The sequence below is a fragment of the Haemorhous mexicanus genome, chromosome 7 (assembly GCF_027477595.1).
Source record: "Haemorhous mexicanus isolate bHaeMex1 chromosome 7, bHaeMex1.pri, whole genome shotgun sequence".
Classification (NCBI taxonomy): Eukaryota; Metazoa; Chordata; class Aves; order Passeriformes; family Fringillidae; genus Haemorhous; species Haemorhous mexicanus.
Window position 1 is genome coordinate 13,318,549 of NC_082347.1, and position 21,100 is coordinate 13,339,648.

The 21,100-nt window shown below is 41.5% G+C and overlaps 1 protein-coding gene across 1 annotated transcript; it reads left to right on the plus strand.

The window, feature by feature from the left end:
* Positions 1-2,371: 2,371 nt before the first annotated feature.
* Positions 2,372-18,950, plus strand: TMEM26 (transmembrane protein 26). Its single transcript, XM_059851127.1, has 6 exons — positions 2,372-2,742; positions 5,836-5,914; positions 11,100-11,213; positions 11,733-11,953; positions 12,927-13,003; positions 15,248-18,950. The coding sequence occupies exons 1-6, from the start codon at positions 2,552-2,554 to the stop codon at positions 15,661-15,663; spliced, it is 1,098 nt and encodes a 365-aa protein (XP_059707110.1). The 5' UTR covers positions 2,372-2,551; the 3' UTR covers positions 15,664-18,950.
* The last annotated feature ends 2,150 nt before the right edge of the window (positions 18,951-21,100 follow it).

Genomic DNA, 21,100 nt, shown 5'->3' on the forward strand with positions numbered 1-21,100 from the left:
CAGATAACAGACATTTTAGTTACCACTCCTTCAAGCCAGCCTTATCATGTTTGTCCATGCTAGAGTTCATATTTTTTCAGTTTTCTTCAGCTGGACAGCATTTCAGCTTTTTGAAGGATGCCTTCTTGTTCCTGCAATCTCACTTACCCTGCAAATGCTGGCTTCTTCTCACTCTTTCTCAAGTTTCCCTTGATGCACAGTTATTATCTCTGCACTCCCCATGTGATTTACAGAAGCAATATCCACACTCCCTGCAAAGAGTTAGGTGTTCCATCTGTCTTATTTTCAACATGCCTGCTGATCTGCGTCTAGTTTTCCTTTTTGAAGCTGAGCAGAGCAATGGTAGAGAGCTCTGGCTTGCCTTACTCCTGCAAGGATGCCAAATCTAAGCACATTAAGATCCCCCTTTCAGAGGACCTCTTCAGCTGTTACTACCTACATCATATCCCATAAACCACTCAGGATTCAAGTCAAGCACTGCCTTCATGGACTCTTGAACCAGCTGCTCCACAAAACAGCCACTGAAATATCAAAAAATGCTCTCTCTCAACTCTGGATGCAGTATTTGCCTCTTCTAGGCCAAAGAAATGAAGCTGTCCATGAGTACTTCCCCCTCTACACAGACTGCTGTGCTGCCATCATGGTCCACCACTGAGTAGGCAGAGTCAATATTGTAATCTTCCTCCTGCTTAAGTTTGGGACTTTCACTGACTGAAGTTTGGATTGTTCATTGATGAAATTACCTTGTTAAGCAGTACAGCTCCCACATGTCTTCAGTATGCAGAATTACTTAGCTCTCAGCAAAGCTCTCTGCATCCTTCCTGAGCATGGTATCATGAGAATGTTGCACTGATCATCTTTCCAAGTTTTGTGACATCTGTCTGCCCTGGAAGGATCTCCATGAACAATAGGACATACCAGCTCCCCAAGCCATTTGACATGAAGCACTCCCACTGAGGACTATCTTGTTTAAACAATCTCTTCAATCTGTCTGTTCCCCATTTCCTCTTTAACTACATTTGACCTTAACGCCAGCGGAAGGGCTGTGAACCAGCAGCACCCAAGGCACGATATGGCAGGGTGAATATTGGCAGAGATTATCTAGAGTGGGTCTTTGACTTAAATACATTTTCCTCTGAGCGTGAGGAGCTTGATTTTGTTCCTTCAAAAAGGCATGCTACACAGTCCATTTATTTACTCAGGCATTTCCCAAGCGAGTCATCTCTGCTGTGGAATGGACTTTTGTTTTCCTTTTTTTTTTTCTGGGCAGGGTTAAAGTAAAGTAGTCTTCCCTTATCCCTCGCCCCCAAGGATATCAGCTGGCCAGCATCAGCACTTCATAAAGGAAGAGGCTTGGCTTTGCAGTAAGGAAAATTTGGATCTTACCAACTGAGGAAAAATACCTTCTTAGAAAGGTCACAACTCTCAGAAGAATATCATCTTGTGTTTAAATAGAACAGGATTGTTTAAAATTAAATCTAGGAAATTAGGACCTCTGAAACGCCACAGTACTTTACATGGACTTGATTCTCCACTTGCAATTTACAATTGGCTATCTCAATTTAAGTGCTTTGGCAGTAAATTAACACAAAACTGGAACAACACAGTGCCAATTTTGATCAAGAAGATACTTTTTTTTTTTTTTATAGAGAAAAGTGTAAATTCTGATCGAATTTATAATCTCTATGAGAAACATTAAGGAAATTTTAAAACTAATTGTGTACTTCATACATTTTCCCACAGGATACAAAAAGTCCATCTTGAGGTAACTGACCTAACAGTCAAACTTGAGTGCATTTTTCGTATATGCCTCTGTTGACCAATTCAGTAAAATTAGTGTTAGCCCAGATTTCAGCCCTGTTTCTGGAGTTCTGCACCAGGCCTGCTTCTTAGTCCTGAAGCAGGGTGTAGATCGTACAATAGAGTGGTTTGACTGGATTTCAGATTCTGACTCCTGCTGCACAAGGGATTCCAGCAGTGAACTAAACATACAAGTTTGGCTTTCTGTATTGCAATATTAAACGATTTTAACAGCTCCCAAACATGAATTCTCTTCCAGGGAGAGCAGAAAGAGGGGTTTGGTTGGCACTCTCAGAAATGCAGTGGAGCTTTCAGCAAAGTGCCTTTCATTGTGTCTTTGCTGGAGATGCACGAGGCGAGAGCAGCAAGTGGGGCTGCAGAGCGATGGTGACAGGGCAAGAGGGAAAACTTCGCCGTGCTTGGTTCTTGAGCCGATGACAGAGGAGACAGAAACAACGCTCCCCACCCCTGCCTTGGGCCGCCAGGGCTGTTCCGAGCCTGCAAACCACTGCAGCATGGAAGCGTGTATTTTTTTTTTTTTTTCCCCTTCAAAAAGTTTTCAGGAAGTCTGGGGGAGGGGCGATGCTGTTTCTTTTTTGTTATAATGGGCCCCTTTGTGGAGATGGAGGAGGAGAAGCGATCTGCGTGCCGGCGAGGCGCAGGCTTCCCGGTGCCTGCCAAGGTAACTCGCCAGGGCTCCTAAGAGCGGCGGGGCCCCGCGGTGCGGGCCGAAGGGAGGGGGTGCTGCGGCATGGAGCTGATGGTGCTGCTCAATGCCCTGGTCACTCGCCTGCTCTTCGTGCTGCACTCGCTCATCGGGGTTTGGAGAGTGACCGCCGTCAAGAAGGAACCCAAGTACTGGCTGCTGGCACTGCTCAACCTTCTCCTGTGCCTGGAGACGGGGCTCACCCTCAAGTTTAAGCAAGGCAGAGGCTACAAATGGTGAGCATATTCCGCCGGAGCCCCTCTTGCTTCTTTGCATGTTCCTTGCTGCAGATGCGAAGCCGCTCCCCGAGAGCGGGGGCTGCCCTGGCCCCGGCGCTGCCAGGCGCTCAGGGATCGCGGGAGGCAGGGATGGAAAGCTGCTAGAGTTTGGCTAGCCCACTGGCAGGCAGAGGGCTTTCAGGAGGGGCAATTGTACAGCAGATAGGCGGGAGCCACTCTGTGCGGCTGTGTGTGTCTCTGCTGCGGTCGAGAGGTGGGCGCTGTGCGGCTGCGGCGGGCTGGGGGCACCGCGGCACCTCCTGCGCCCCAGCGGGCCGGGGCTGCGCGCTGCGGGGCACACGGTGCCGAGGGACCCTGCAAGTGCCCTGCATTTACACCCGTCCTGCCGTGCCCTGCATTGCACCTCCTTCCCTAGGACTGGATGCCCCTGCTCTCCGTGCAGCAGTGCTAACACTACTGCATGAACCTAAACTTTGCAAAAAAAATCAAAGATGAGTAGCAACCACTCTTTTGATACAGCAAGAGTGGCTTAACTTTGGATTTGAGAGGCTCTTCCAGAGAGGAACTTTCATACGTGAAAGGCTGCCCGAGAAATGAACAAAAAAGTTAGTCATAGCAGAGCTTGGCAAAGCACATGAGGTTTTACATGGATCTAAAGAATTACTGCTGTCATCTACAGCTCATCAGTGCTCAGGCAGCCAAAACAAAATGCTCTGTGAAAAGGAGGCAGTCACGTAACTAATTGTCAAGATTTCACTAGGACCTTTTTATTGTGAAAAACTCAAACTGCAGGCAGGCCTTCAGACAAATAGAGTACTAGAGAGCCCTGGAGTATTTCCATGTTCTGAAAATCCTGCCCACTGCAACCTGTGAAAGTCATTATAACAGAAGGAATGTTGTGTGACAATTCACACAAGAGTTCCATGCTCTAAATATGAATGCAGTAAAAGCAGCGATAAAGTCTGGGACACTGGAAAATTGAACAACAGCAGAACCCCAAATTTAGTTATGATACAGGCAGATTGAACAGTACCAATTACTTTGGGAGAGCAGGAAGCAGCAGAATCTTCATGAAGGAACACTTGGAATGGAGCTTTTGAAAAATCCAAACAGAATTAGAAACCAAAAGCAGATCCATGTTAGATGCATACATAGAAGACTGGGCTAAATTTATTTAGAAGAAAATTTTGAAAATGGATGTGGTCCAACACTTTAAGTGGCAAAATAAAAGTACATATATAGGTGAGAACTGTAGACAAATAGCCAGCATCTATTTGCATCAGGATAATTTTCTGCTCCAGTGGAAAACAGTCACAGAACAAACATCATCAGCATTTGTAGAAACATCTCCACAGACAATCACCAATCCAGGCAGGGGGCAGACTATGTAGCAGGACTCCTGCCTCCAACACTGATATTCTCTCTTCATTATTGACAGAGGACTGTTACTTATTACACCAGCATAAAACATTTAATGGCACATGTGGAAAAAAGGTCTTCTTGTGAGCCTGGCCATGTAATACTTCCTCTAGAGTGCTCCTTCTGAAAGAAAGGCAGGGTTAAAGCCCCTGAAGTCTCTTGGCCTGATGTGGTTTCATTAGCTCAGTATTGCTAACCTGCCAGCTGGATGGATTTTTTGTGTGCTGAAGTCCTACAGGAAATACTGTAAAATGTTAGTTCTTCCATTCAAATGAGAGGTGTGTTCTCTCCCAAAATAACCAGGCTAAAAACCCACACAATCACTAGCCTTTTTTTTTTTTTAGGGGGGGAAAAAAAAGCTAACAACAACAACAACAAAACCCACTGCCAAAAAAACAACACCCCCTCAACCCTGAAAAATAAAAAACCACTATTAAAACCCAAACTATCTTAGAGGGGATAGTTTGAAACACGTCAGAGCAGTTCAGCAACCCAGTAATTTCCCTAAGCATCAGGATATTTTGTTTTCCTCAATACTCAACACTGGAAAAGTCATGATTACCAAAATAAAGGCACATTCAACATAGGGACAAACAGTAAATGCAACGACATTTGGCCAAAATGTTGCTGCAGTTGCATACTTATAAGCAGTATACTTAAATTCATTGCAGAATGTGCCAGTGGCAGGACAGAAGGAACCAAGCAAATGTCCCGAGTTGGACCCTACTGCCCAGTCCCAGGGCATTGCAGCAATGCCCAGTTCATTCTGCAGCATGCAGAGTTAGATAAAAAATTTATGGCATTGCACCTCATTCCTACTCCAGAAGTACAGAATTACCAAAAAACCCCACCCCAATCAAATGTCATGTGTATAATAAGAAAACAGCAGCAAGTCACTCTCACAAGAATCACTACTCGGAGGAGTCATGAAACCTCTCCATTACTTCTAAATAAACCTAGCTAAAGAAGCTGAAGATAATAAAGCTTCATCAACAGCAGTTATTGTGCTGGTTTTATTTGAATAAATGATTTTTGTGGGTGCACTGGCATTTGGCCAGCACCAACCCAACACAGTTATATGGAAGACTGGCAGGGAGAAAAGAGCTAGAAAATTCTACCACTGCTAGCACAAGTGGGGAAACAAGGCCAAGATCCATTTTCATAAACCCATTTTAAATGTACAGCCTGCAAGTAAAAGATCTGCCTAAAACAAGCACTGCTTCAGTAAACTGATGCTATTTCTACCTGTCCTGTGTCAATGCACAGGATTGTGAGCAACCTTTATCTCAGCATCACTCAGTGAAGTGACTCAATGTATTAATTCACTCTTCATGAAATCAGAAAGAGCATATTAGCTACAGGCTTTTTAAATGCAGAAAATCCTGTGATAGAAATACCAACAGCAAAGTGCCTTTGGTCAGTTCTTAAAAAAGAAACTTTTAATAAAGTTCCATATATGACCTTAAATGGATGTACAGATAAATCTATTATTTAAAATACTCACACAGTATAAGCAACCCAGCAAGAATAGCAATTCTTATTGGCAGTTACCCTATTTCTTAATATCCCATATGGTAGAGGCACAAGATACCATATATCCAAACATTATCTGCATTGGAAAGTATTTATGATGTACCATAATACCAAGATATCTTTTCTTTTCCTTCACAGGTTTTCACCAGCAATATTTTTATATCTGATTTGCATAGTACCATCACTATGGCTACTAGAAATTCATCATGGGACTCAGGTATTTAATATGAGACAAGATGGACTAGTTTGAAATTGATGCATTATTTGATGGGCTGGCTTCAGACATGCAGACAGAAGTCTGTTAAATCTTGTTCCAGTTCTCTCTTTCATATTGGTGGGTGTCCCAATCTAGCTACAGCTATATTATGACTATTGTGCACTTCCTAATTATCAGATAATGAGCCTCTTTCCTAGCTAAAAATGAGACCATTTATTTGTATTTATCTGAGGAACTGAGGACTACAAGTTTGAAAAACACAGCCTTTCACCTCCAGGTTACCAGCATGAATCTAACTCAGTAGGGTAAAAGAACTTCATTGCTTTAGAGGCCTTTACAAAATAAAGTGAGTTTCACAGTGTTTAAAAGCAAATGCCACAACTTCAAGCAAGTCAAAACTGAGACAGGTATCAATGAAAGGGGTCTTAAACTCAGGTTACCTCATGTTTGCTGCAACATAGGAGAGCACCCAGATTGTTACCACAGCTGGAAATACATCTGACAAGGTTTATATCCTTCCTTTCTTTGTGCTGCATAATAATCTTGGGGGGGGGGCTGGATTCCAATTCAGGACCAAAGCACATGGTAAAGTTTTTAAGGGCAAGTGTTCTGGGGTCAGTTAGGGCCAGAACAGAGCCACTTCACCCAACAGGTCTCACTGAGTCAACCTCATGCAGGCTAGTTTCAAGTCACTATAGCATTTCCATGCAGTGAAAAGGAAATTTGGTCTGTGCCCATATTTGCACATAGGCAGTGCCCTACATCCGTAGCAGTAAAGGTTCTGATTGGAACAAGAACAAGAAGTAACAGAAGAAAATACATAAATTAGACTAAAAAGACCTAGTGCCTCATTTTCTCCTTTGAAACATTGTTAGAGTCCACAGAAGCATAATCAAATATTCAGAATTGTGTTTACACTAAAAATGCCTCAGGCTTTTTCTAAATACAGCAGCAGGAATTTATTGTCTTCTTGTTTTCCCAAATCTCCTTAAACAGTCACAGACAGGTAATGTGGATATTGAGAACATTTGTCATAGTTAAATCTGGTCCAAGAAACAGGCTAATTCTGTAGTCAAAGGCAGCAGTTTATTTCCCAAAATGATGTTAGAACATGGCATACTTTGTTCTTATTGATATACTGCTATGGTGAATTAAAGAGGGAGTATATCAAGTTAACAGCTTAGTTTATACCTGGAGAGATAGGATAGAGAGTTCTGGAAACACACAATCTAACAGATTCAAAAACAATACCTCCAGAAGGGGAGCAGCTTTCCTAACAATTAATCTCAAACACAGCACCCAGAGTAGCACTACTCTCCATACTGAAGCACTCCTGGGATTTCATTATTTAAATGCAAACAGAATGGGTAATTATGCGGTCACTACATCCACACTTTTCATATACACACTATGAAAACAGTGTGTGGTCTTTAAGGCAGTAGAACTTTGATCTCATGTTGAATTTTTATCAGGAAGCATCAGCTGTTCATGTCAGTGCTGTTATTTAAAGCAGGTGCTAATAGGCAGTCTCTCTTTCTGAGACAGAGGCAATTCTGCCCCTGTGTTCTGCAGAACTGGACATATAAAGCCATTCATATATCAAAGGTGAAATACTGACTGTATTGAAACTACTGCTTGGTGGGAACATATCTGGGGGTGAAATATATGTTTGGGAGAGATGATAAAGTCAGTTGAACTGTAGAGAGCGAAAAAATTGCTGTCTGCTCTCAAGCAAATTAAAACCATTTAATCCATTAAAAACCCCAAACATTCTTCCATAATAACATTCGGGATCTCAGGGCTCTGTTACCTTTGCAAATGCCTGGTGTGCCCCTGCCACAGAAAGCAGTAACTGAGCACCTTGTGTAGGGCTTACCCAACTATCAAGGCTCTAGCTGATGCAGGCTTCCAGTCAGGAATAAGACAGATACTGGGTAAACCTTGTAATTATTTTTAACCACCTTAACTTGAACCCTTTGGGCATATAGTGAATATCACTGTCTGTTCCCTCAGCCTCATTCTGAGGTGGGATTCTCTTACCAGCTAAAACTATACTATAATGAGCTCCTCAAAGTGATCTTACATCTTTCACCATTCCTTCCTTGCCATACCCATTATATTCCTCAATTTGGAAAACAACTTAGATAATCTTTTTTTCATGCTTTACATTTCAGCTTTCCTGTATGAGCAAAATGAAGCAGTCAGGAGTGCTTTGAATTTCTGACATCACATGTGTTTCCATAGTGACAGCCACAGTTTGCAGCAAAGCACAGACAGCAAGCCAGGTACCTGTTGCTTGGCAGAGGGCCTGCACCAGGGAAGGGCTGGACTCTTCCAAAATGTCCTCAGATTGACAGCCTCCATGCACAGTAAAAGGTTGAGGGTACTCCACCCTAATATTCAAGTGTCAATTTTGCACCCCAATGCGGGCCCCATTATGAAAAGTTTTAGCTAACCTCAGTTTTATTTGAAAATAATAGATTGTGAATGAGGTGCAAACAGAAACTGGCTGAATTAGTTTGGTGTTTGAGGTGCCCCCCAGGCACTGGCAGTGAGTTTCTGTGCAGGCCATGCACTGGGACATCACCATGTCATGCAACAGCATTTCCATTTTGATTAGATGGCCTATGAATCAGGGGTATGTAAGCTTCACCTCAGAAGAAACAAAAGAAAATAAGCCAAGTCAGAACTCATACAAAATGTGTACAGTTTCTTCCTGTTTTATCTTTGCACAGAAAAAACGTGTAAACAAAACCATTTTTATTTAGCTTGGTACACAGTCAACATTTAGGACTTACTGGGGTCTAATAGTAAAAAGGCAAGTAATCTTTATCAAATGCCCATGAAACAGTAAAACAGTATTCATTTGCTTCTTGTCACATTCCCATTTAGTGACTGCACATCCATAAATCAAGAAGTAAATATGCCTGGCACCAACAGTCCTTTTTACATGCATATACATGATGTAAATTAAGGCTCTTCTCCAAATTTTGAAAGATAATTTCACAACCACCACTTATTAAATATTCAGAGAAGAGCAAACCCAAACAAGATATGAACATACTTAAATGCAAAAACCAGAAGCCTACTTAAAAAAAAAAAAAAAAACGAGGAGAGTGGCTTTGCAGATGCAGGTTTCCATTTCCTGCCTGGAAGCAATTGAGAAGAGCTGTGGGCTGGCCCTGAGCTTGCCAATCAGTCCAAGATCTCTGAGCCTTGCTCTGAAATAGTAAGCCACCTCTCAGCTGAAAGTACTCACAAAAATGACACAGAAGGGAAGACACCTACCAAAGACACCAGTAATGTGAATTAGTTTTCTTAGAGGTATTTCCTGCATCTTTGTGCCACTAGAACAAGTGAAAAAGAGCTCCCCTGCAAGCCATGGCATGGTTTCTTCTGCCTCCTTCTAGTGGTCAAGCTGCTGAGTCCTGCAGCTCCTCAGCCTTGGATGTGAAGTTCTGTACAGGTTCATGGCTGCTTTCCTATTACCATGCCAGACCAGGCAAGGGGCCAGAGGGGTGAGCTTAAATGCAGACTTAATGACAAACCAAAGGCTGTAAGAGTCAGCCTTCCTCCTCCTGCACAGGTTAGTCATCCCTTTGCCCTACCCAGGCTACTTGTTGATCTTCACTTAGTATTCTGGGGTGGTTAGGACAGTTAAGCAGTATTTTTAGGTTGTGGTCTCCTCAGCTGTGTCACACAGAGAGTGGAAGTAATTCAGCCTGACTTTGACCTTGGGGTGGGTCTCCATAGACTTAAGGGTTTTTCTGTAGGCAGCAGATACAGATGCCTCTCCAATTAAGAGCACCAATTAAGTTACATTTCCAAAGCATCCTCTAAACAAGCCATTCCCTCTCTCTCCTTTAGTTGAAGGGCAAACCCAGGGAGATTAGCCCTACAAGGCTGCAGCCAGGCAGAGAGTACCAGCCTCTCCATCTCACTGTTTCCATGCCCAGAACTTTAGACTAAATGGAAATATCATCTTCCCAACATCTGTGTCAATCTTTCAAGACTCTCACACCCACTGTTCAAATAAAACAAGCATTCAGCTTAAGACTTTTTGCGCCAACTCTAAAAGCAACAAGCACTGACATTTTTTCCAGAGTTTTCAAGGCACAGGAAATTTATCTACCATAAGGTCAGACAAGAGGCAGCATTTACCCAGATACTGAACAACATCAGAGAACAAGCCAAGAATCAAAGTAGAATCTGAAATTTCCTGAAAAATGTTGCTCTGATATTGGCAGGCTTTATGCTGAACACAACTACTCAGTATGCTCTCAAACACATTCCAATTGTTGCAGAAAATCAATCCCCATGCAATAAAATGGTGGGGGGCCCAATGGAGAAATGCAAATCATCTGCAATTCTTTGGCAAAAATAGGACAGGATAAAAGTCTTTAGTAACAGCATGGTTTGATTTTCTAATTATCCTCTTTTTATTACAATGGAGAGAGATGTTATGGATTCTTATGAAGACAGATTTTGGAGCTGTTCCCCCCAGTTGCTCCTGGGCCAACCTTGGGTGTGAAAGTAGAAAAGCAGGATAGTGCTGCAGACAGAACATAGCCCCACCACTGGTTTACTGTAGTTGGAGAACAGTATGTTTTAGCCAACACTCAATTTCCCAGATCACCGTGTACCTGCAGGAAGTAAAAATATCCTTTATTCTATTTCAAAGGGATAGGCAACAATACAGGTCTAGTTCTCCTAAATACTCCTTTATTTCACCTCTCACCCTATGAATTTCCATACAAATAAGGCACAGCAGGGGCAGGAAAGGTGGAGGATACAACCCAAATATCCTACCTCATTTTCAGCCTTGAGGGAAGCCATACAGAAAAATGAAAGTGACATTTTCAGAGAACTTTTCCTGGATAGTAGAAAACAGAAGCAGGTATTTTGAGAACAAGTTTTTGTTGAAGGCCACTCCATTGGCCTTTGAATTTGCATCCTCTTCTGCAGTACAAGCCTGTACTTTCTTAGGAACCTACCAACACATCACTCTTGTCCTCATGAGAGGAATTCCTCCCCTCTGAAGAAGAGGGGAATTACATTAAGAGTGAGGACCTTTGCAAACATCAGATACTCTCTGCAGTTCAGCCAAACAGGACACTCAGCCATAGAGCACATCTGCTCCCTGGGTGGGATGTTTACACATGTGTCATATTTTTGTTCACAACAGTACTGTGGCAACGAGCCTGGGGCTGTTCAGGTCAATGTCAGCAATCAAGACTTCAATCAATCCAGAGAGAGCAGTCATGGAAGTGAGGGAACAGATCATCACATCATTCAGACGGTAGGGCACCTTTTCCTGTTTCTGGTAGAGGTCTTATGACAATTAGAGATAAGCACCTTGTGAGTAAAACAAAATAACAAAACCAAAAACCAAACAAAAAAAGGCAAGCAACCCAGGACGTGTATATTATATATATTTGCAATTTTGAAAATACAGCATGCTGCATACTAACTATTGTTGCCAAGACCAGTCTCTGTGTAAAGAAGAGGAGACCCTACCATTCTCTTGCAAATCTCAGTAACTCAGTTTAGAAAGTGCCTGGGTTACGAGTCTGCAAAGCATAATGCTCAACTGAAAAATGAGAACAGGAGGAGTAGAACACAGAGGAAGATTTTATATTCGTTATCCAAAGTTTGTATTAAAGTGCCTTTTTAGACCAGGCCTGCCAGATCGAAATTATTTGTTCGCATACAATGGGAAAGAGAACAAAAGCAGGCTCAAAGACAAATGCAGTCTCTGACGGTATCTCTAACATCAGTCTCCTCAAGTTACAGTACATTATTATTGTCTTTTAAACAGGCTAAAGTCTTTGTTAATCAGCTCTCCACAATCTGTGAGACTGTATGGACACTGGCCCTCCACCAGACTTTTCTACTGCTACTAGTAGTTGGGAGATGGCTTCTCCCTATTGGAGTTGAAATCACCCGGGATCAATTGTCTCAGCTGCTTCTCATGTTTGTGGGAACAGCAGCAGATATCCTTGAATTTGCTAGTGAGACCTTGGACATTGAGGATGTTCGGTAAGGGCTTTTTGCTGATGATATTTGTGTCATGTGCAGTGTTCAGACTGGTAAAAGTGCATTTCCCTTAGAAAGCAGAAGGCTGCATTCAAGGGCTCTGTGTGCCTGCTCTTGCCTTTCCCCCTGTGAAAGTCCTGTGAGCTTTGTTGGGGATTACTCATGTGTTGCCAGCACAGAAGCACATCACATCATCACAATGAAAGGGTTCAGGGAGCCAAACGAGCAGCCTGACTGCCAGGAGTTCTTACAGCTACAGGAGCTGAAACACTGCATACACAGTAAGCCTCCTTCAGGTTAATGAATTGCTGCGGATGGGCAAGGAAGCAACTAGAGCTGGCTTAAGTGATTCATTATCCAAGTTGCTTCTTTGCTTATCTCTTGTACTTCATGGTAGAGTGACAAACGTTCAAAGATAAGAAGAAAGGGAATGGCACAGTCTGGTGTGAATTTTTAACACTCTGATCTCTCCCAGAGAAAGTAAGCTCACCTCCCCCTCAAACTGCTGAGAGATGAGCTGTGAACATCCGTCATAAGGAAAGAGTCACAGAAGAGGTTCATTCTCTCTAACAAATAATATTTTATCTTTTGTAAATATCATAGCAAGGCTTTTAGAGCAGGAAGAGAGTCTTTCTCACTTGGCAGAGAAGCTTCAGGCTTGCAAGGAACATGTAATCACTATAGGGGTGAAGATATCCCTCTGAGCCACAGAGTCTATTCTCAAATGCCTATTATAATATTAGCTTCAGATATTTAGTGTAATTAGCTGGAACATGTAAGCCTTAACAGCAAAAATTCCATACAAAAAGGTGCTTCTGTTTTCCTTAGTGTTGCATTGTAAAAGCACATATAAATAAACCAATCACTGTTTCGCTCAACTACCCTTTAAATGTCATTACAAACACTACAGGAAGCTTTTTTGTGATCTCATAAGGAAACTGCATCTTCATTGTTACCACTTTTTCCCCTCCCATAGGAAGAATTACGCTCTCATAAATGCAATTCTTGCTGTATGGACCTGGAGTATGTTACAGTTTCCACTTGATCTTGCAGGTTAGTACTTGCACACAAATAAGAAAAGAGAAAAAATGCCCTGAAGTTTTTGCTGGTACATCTTCTGGCTGTGCACACACTACATACAGGCTGTACTAAGGACTTCTGGTGGAGAGGAATTCATATTCAACAGCTTTTGAAGAAAGCTCATTGTGGTTTCTTTTGAGGAAATACTTGTTTCTGGCTAACCTCTGATCTCTCTCATAGAGCTGTCTACTTTCAGGAAAAGGAAAAAATGATTGCACTATTGTGTTGCTCCAGTTGCCTGTTACTGCCTTAAACTTCACTATTTGAGCTCTCACGTTAGAGCTGATCTATTATATTATGCCTCAAATTTTGGTAGGTCCTAGACCCTACAGAGAGGCAGGCACTTGTGAACCACAGAATAGCACAGCCAAAAGCACAGGAGAAATTACCTACTCACTGGAGACCTAAAGGACCATATGATGTTGGGACTGTATGATGTTATCTTAATCTAAGAGGGTCAGCTATTCAGCCAGCTCAGGGCTTTGTTTGTTCCTGGGCAGAAAGGGCTTCTTCCTGTCCAAAAAGAACAATGAAAGCTGTCTGGAGCATCATCTGTTCCAACCATTTTGGCCTCCAATCACAAGTTTGCAACAACTATAGCAGTCCAAAAATGCATTATCCTCAGTACCATCTATACAAAATAGATTTCTAGGCTAAGACACTGACTAGAATAATAAATTAAAAATTCCTGAAATATTATTTTGTTCATTAGTCTTTTTTTCATGGACGGTGCTAGGCTTTGTTTCCAACAGGGAAATTATTAAAATATTTCAGCATTTCAGCTCAGCAGCTCACCTCCTAAAAAATCAGATGCAATCACATTTCAGCTTTATCATTGCTAAAATTCCGGTACTGCTAAAATATATTCTATTAAAGATGCACAGCAGTCAGGTTTAAAAAACCTCAACCAACCAAATAAAAAACAGCCTATATACATCACCACCACACAAATAAATTCAAATAGCACTTAAACAATCTGTCCATTTTTTTCCTCTAGCTGTTGCTTTTCCATTTATTTAATTACATCTACCAGTTAAAAATTAAATTACTGAACACCTATTTCCCTGAAATTACTATGGGTATAGTTCATTTTAGGTAGTTCTATACAGTTGCACAGATAGTACTTTTTGTTCAAGCATCAGAATGTTTATTCACACATCAAACATGACGTAAAAGAAATTTTTAGGCACTTATGATTAGACTGCAGCAGTGCAGTTAGGACTATTAAACAGCAATGGCACAGAAGCACATTAAAAAATTAGCTGCTGCTGAAGCTTTGCCTAATGGATTCAGCAAATTTCTACTTTTTACAACTCATTTTCCATTTGCGTCTCATCTTTTTCTCCCCCCCACCCCAGCATTGACTCAAACAATATAATTCTTTTGGCAAGCTGCAATGTTTGGCAGTTGCTACTGCATCACAAGAAATGATGTTTTTTAAGCCAATGAAATCTCCCTGTCCAAGAGACAGGTTAATTAAGCTTCATGTATTTCATGAGACACAGCCAAATTTCCCCCTACAAACCCTTCTGATGCTCCTTCTGTGGACACTACACCATAGAGGGCATTTGAGCCCACCACCACCTTTACAGCCAAGGGGAACCCACGCATGCTAGTTCCAGCAGTTGTGTGACACTGATATCCACACGGCTAAGAACAAGTACCTGTGCCTCAAGTCTTACATGGCAGACAGAAACCACATAGTGCTCAATATTGCCTGGCACTGACAGGCCTTATTCTTACTATGGCACATGAAAAAGGCAATGGTTATCTAATGAATATTTTAAAAGCAATGCATTAACAGAGAAGAAAGCAAAGTGCTACAGCACTGGCTGTTCCTTTTCATCATGGTTTTTTTCTTAAGGATGCCCACTAGTTTGGCATGTTGATTTACCAAATAAAAGGTCTGGGGAAGTTGTAAAGAATCATTAGGTGGCCTATTTCTGCTTTTTTTTGTAGAAGTGCATAAATACCGGTATGTTTGAGGCATACAAAAGGGGAAGTGGTTTTTAATCCTGTTTGTCAGACCACATAAGGGCCTCAGGTGAGTTCAGTGTGTTTTGCTGAAAAACATCCCAGAAACTGGATATGCTATATGTTGCCCAGTTGACAGGTGAATGCGTTTACAATCCAGAGTACCCTGTATGGCGAGTGCCCTTTAGGCCACCCCTGGCTCCAGCCCACAAAGCTGTTTTAACATGACTGTTTTCCTTGCAGTACAGCATATTGGCTGCAAACCAAGCGCGTCGGCCAGGCGGATCCCCAGCCTGCTGCTGTGCAGGTACAGCGCGGAGCTCTGGAACATTGGAGTCAGCCTTTTCATACAGGATGGCCCCTTCTTCATTGTGCGTTCAATCCTCATGGGCCACTTCAGAATATTCAATCAGATGCTGGTGTTTTTTACAGCTAAGAATATCTTAGTTGTGACTCTGCAGTTGTACCGGCTGGCAGTGATAACCTTAGACTTCCGTACCACGGTTCTGCAGAAGAGCAGGAAAGGAGAAGTCTGTTGCTGCCCATGTGAGCCTTATGAAGCTCGTGCTCATGCTACTGGTCGCCAAGAGAATGAAATGAAGGAGTTTGTTGCTTTTCCTCCAAAAGAGGAATCCCAAGCTCCATCAGAAGATCGCTGAGCAATTACTGACTTGGAAGAGGTTGCATCTCCCGCAGCTTCTTCAGAAGGTCTCTGTCAGTTTCTATGATCAAATATATCTCGAGTGCCTAAGTCATCTTTTCCACCAAGAGAACATTAATTTCTTCTAAAATGTAGGGGAACTTTCTCAAGCAAATTTTTAGTAATGGGACCTTTTTTAAATCCATTTGTATGGTGGGTTCTGACTAGTTCCGTATTATATTATTCACAGGGATTTTGTAGCTATAGTTTGTAGTATCAAGAAAGGTTGGGAGCACTAACAAGATTGGTTATTATTGTTGGTTATTATCGTTGGTGCCTCTGTGCTGATCTATGTACTTGCATGAATTCACGTGGAAGGACAAGCCTGTCCTTTATAGGAAGCACAAAAGCATTGAGCTCTGCTAGAATGGTAGGGCTATAGCTACAGTCTGATAAACAATATGTTTGCCATGTATAGGAGGAACTTCAGCAGCAACTGTGCAAGCATGTTAGTGCTGTTACTGTGACATGAGAACATTGTTCATTCCAGAAATTTAAGGAAACCTTCTTCAGATGTTACCTCATCTTTGGCTGGATTCAGTTAAGAACTATGCAACGCCATGAAACTACATATAAAAGACTCTTATGACCTGCCTGGTCTGAATAACCTAAACCTTCACAAAAAGAAAAAAATCAGTCCCCCGAATCACTAGAAGCCAACTGCATTTGCTACAGGCATTTTCTACAGAGCTGCTTGCCTTTCTGTTTCTACCAGTTAGAACATACACACAACACACATGAACAAAACCTCACCAAAATATTTGTAAATACTTTTTTCTTCTTGATTTTACAGTTGAGACAGTTTTTTAAATGTCTCCATTTTGTATGAATTTTAAAAGTGGCCTGACCCAGACATAGACTCTCTCTAGAAAGAAGATGGCACTGCTGCTGAAGGCAATCTAAGCCAAAGGATTCAGGCATGCACTTCATGTTTTGTAAAGCACCACAAGGTCCCATGAAATAACCTGAGAGATTGTCTGGTCTGGTGAGTGTCAAGATCCATTTTTAAGAAATGGCTAATAATTAATGCTTTGCTACTTTCACATTTGGAGTGAACAACATGGGCCCCAATTTCTCCCAAGAGCACACTTGAGATCAGTGTAAGATCATTTGCTCAACTTAGCTTAGAGAAGCTGAAAGTAAGATAAGTGATTTTTGAAAGTCTGCCTAAAAATTCTATTTTGACAGAAAATGGCAGGTGCTTTTACAGATACCTGCATCCATTCTGAAAGAGAGCAAAAAAGTATATAGAGTGACCTAATTAAGGTAATTTGCCATATTAAAGCACCAAATTAAGCCTTAATTATTTTCTAAAGTCTCAGCTATATGAAAACCAGGGTTTGGTTTCAGTAACGAATGGAAGTGTTTCTGTCATCATTGCAGCAGTCATATACTTATTTATCCACAGCCTGATAAACAATGATACATTTATTCTTTGAGAGAGAAACCTGTTTAAAAAGCCCAAACACCAAAGATGTGAATGTTTGAGTTCTTACTGTTCTGAGCAGGATAAGACCCTTCCATTATGAAGGAAGAAAATGCATAGCCATAAAGAAGTACCACATGCTTCATAGCCCTGTCTACCATTTGTACAGTAGTAATAATGTGCAACACCTCCTTCTCTGCTTATTTTCAGCCTTTTTCCAGCAGCAGTTTTAAAAAGCCAATCACTACTTGCCATGGTGTTGTGAGGTAGACACATGGAAAATGGAATGCAGTTTCATTTGGGATTTTAATTCAAGTCTAGAGGTAAAAAAGTGACAGTTTTGATGATGATCTGTGCTGTCTAATACCTTTCACACTGGGATGAATTTAGAATCACTTGGTAGAACCACAAGACAGCTCTTCCTTGTGGATGCAAGCCGGAACTACTCATATTCATTTTGAGTTTACCACTTGCTGATAATAGTAATTATCCTGTTAAAAGGATCACTGCTAATTAATTTGGAGTGTAGTGAGCTTGCTAGAACATCATTCTAAATTCATCAGCACAAAAATTGCAAGGATGTACTTTTTTAAAACTTGCTATTTAAAATCTTCGTTCAGCAACAAACTGCCTACTAGACTCAGCCTGCAGCAAATGCAAGATCCCCTGGGGTCAGCAGTACAGAGACTGGTTACAGCAGGAATATTTCACAGCAAACTCTATTTCCTGGTCTTCGGGCTGTTCAATTTTAAACAGCAGTAAAGCTTCTAATCACATTTATGGTGCTAAGAACTCCTTCCAGTGTTAGGTGGTCACAAGATCCTATCCTCATTCACTCACAGACAATATAGACCAGAGCCTCTTCCTGTTTACAGTAGAGTAGATTTGGACTTGCCTTTTTTCCTCCCCAGTATTGCTGTCATGGCAATCAGATTGCTCAAAATCAAAAGAAAATCAGACTAATGAAACAGTATTATAAATTCCCACTTGGGTACAGAAGGGAATCCCATACACCAGGTAGCAGCAGGAGTGACATGCAGCTCCCTCTACTTCACTGAGAAGCCTGGAAATGGCAATTAAAAAGTCTAGTAACTTGCATGTTTTGGGCAGAGCAGCAAACCCCAGTTGCAAGCCCCCCTCATTTTCCTGTTGCAAATGTTTGGAGCAGGTCTGCAGCTTTGTGTTTTGCAGCAGGCTGTTGGAGGCAGCTGAAGCAGCAGCTGGCTGTGTGGAGCCCTGGTGCCATCCCACAGCCTTCCAGAGCTTTGCACAAGGCAAGGGGTAGACTGGATTCACCTGAAGATCTGCCAGAATCTGTGGTGTACCCAAAGATGTCATGCTTCCTCTTCAGGAAAAGCTGCAGTAAGCCTTCAGATGGGGAAAATTCAAGCCTCCAAAATGGAAGAACTACAGAACATTTATCTTAACCATTATTTACTCAAGTCAGGAGAACACGTTAATAAATCTGTTCTGCAAATAGATATCTGACCATTTACTGTTATTTATTTTGGTTGTTCCTGCCTTGTCCTTCTAAATTATTCCATATTAAAGCTCACTAAAATGTTTTACCACTTGTCTTTTCCTGAGCTAAAATGTATTCCTCCTTTCTTTTGGACATTGGCTTAAATAAGATCATAGCCCTAAGCAGGAAAAACAACAAACAACAGCGATGATTTTATTGCATTCCTGTTGGTATTTGTACTGTACTATGTTCTCTGTGACCATGTGGAAATGGAAGAAAATGTGCAATTACTTTTAAAAAATTCCAACAGCATTTTGCAAATAAAAGGCAGTTACCTCAGGCATAGCTGCCAATTTATTATGTGAGAGCTGACTGTTATATGTTCCTATTAATTATATCTTCCACATGCTGCTTTTCCTTTCCATGCTTCGTAAGTTAATTATCTAGGCCAGATTCTGACTGCTGCTGTTGCTTTGAAAACCCACAAGCAACTGCAGCTAATTTCACTCTGTTCTGGATAGGTTCTTTATCAGAACCTTTGCCTCCAAGTATGCAAGTCACACTGCAATCCTCAAGAGGATGTGTTTAATATCTGCACACAGGAGGCATTTTAAATTCACACACAAACACATACATGCATTAAGATACCCTCACACACACCTGGCAATACCCAATATGCAGCTTATATTTCTGTAACAATCTGTGAGAATGCTGGTAAGAACGTTCTGCAGATGCCTCCAAAGCACTAACAGAAAATACCTAAGCGTTATAAGTATCTCAAAACTTAAATAATAAGCATACCATACTCTGAAAAAAATACTGATTTAAAAAAAAATTTAAAAAAATTAAGTACCCTGGAATATATTCTTTCCATGCAGATTTCCCCAGTTGAATGAAATTTACCCAAGCATTAGTTTCCCCTCAAAAATGAAGTTTTTTAGGCGAGCATTAGAACATAATAGCAGCACAAGGTGTTAAAACTGCACAACGCTGTTTCACTGATGCTGTGTCAATAGAAAATAGGCAAGCTTTGAAATCAGCAGCTTGGAGAGTCCCTGGCCCCTCTGTCTTTGGATTCAATTTTCCACTTTTTTTTTTTTCACACTGTTATATGAGCAAGGAAGTCTCTCCATCCTTACAAGAGGAAAAAAACCCCATATCATTTCTAGTCTGTAGTGGTGAGGCAACAAAAGTGGCTCACAGAGGCAAAAGCAGCAGAGATGTTTTCCCAGGATTGGTCACTGCACCGGCAGGGAAATACAGCAGTGCAGACCCCTAATGGAACAGATATTAATGACTGAGATAACCATACATGAGCTGTGTTCTGAAAACATTTCCTGGCCCTTCAGAGCCAGCACAGGAAGGATTCTCAACAGCCAGCTCCACTCCAGTATCTCCAGCAAGGTGCTATGACAGGAATTCCAGTGATCCCAAGACTGTCTTGAAGGTAAAACTGAAATCCTCTGTGCAAATTTTTCCTAATTTGGTCTCCTTTGGGTTGTGTCTTTTCCCTTCAGACTGGGCAGAAGGGATGGGAGTGAAAGCAATGTAACTATAAAAAAACATTTATCAGCCTAAACCCTTACCTCACCCCTCTCCTTACTGCTCTTTGCTCATCCACATCTCTGCCTACTTTCTGGGCCCACCTTCCAGATCTCAGCACACAGACAAAACATGCTGAACACTGCACCTCCCACTGCTGCCTGTGAAAGTCTTTTAAAAAGCACACAGGAATTCAGGTCAAAGATTGAGAATAGCCAAGCCTATTTTTTCCTGTTAAAGATGAAAGCTATCTTCAGCTGTCAAAGCATTTCCTCCACTTGTTTTTAGCCTACTACAGAGAGAAGAATCTTTTCCTGAATACTGCCTCTGTGAAGGACTAACTTATTGGAAGAGAAGCATCATTTCCTGTCGCCCTATGGATTATCTCTTTCAAACTGTAAGGTCACACAAAGTTTGAAATGAGACTGTCAGGCTGTAGGTAAAGATAACAGAGTTGTAAGGTGGTACAGTATAAAAGTGATGACCTCACCCAGCATTTTTAATTTTGGGAGATGAGAAAGACCTCCAAGCCAAGTAAAACAGGTCTGCTTGAGCAGCATCTGTAATAGCAGCTTGGGAGAGCTGAACTAAAAATTTCTCTAAAGTCTTCAGTCTCCCATACATCTAACTAATATTATCCTAAAACAATCAGACAAGTATAATCAGAACTAATATCTAGGCCTCACAGAAGACTCCAGAAGAACATTAGAATAGATTTACAGTGTAAAATACTGGTTGAGTGTTGCTGTTCTTTCATTTTATATTATTCTGAATAAACTGATGCTTCACATTTGAAGAATGTGCTTGGCTTAATTTCATCTGACATCCTACCTAAGTGCTTCACAATTTCATTCCCCTGATAGAATTCACAAAAAGCTTGTCTTTCACAACAAACTTGGTAGAAGCCTTGTTGGAGCATCTTTCGGGATTGCAGGAGAAAATGGGATGCTCAGCACATGAACCAAG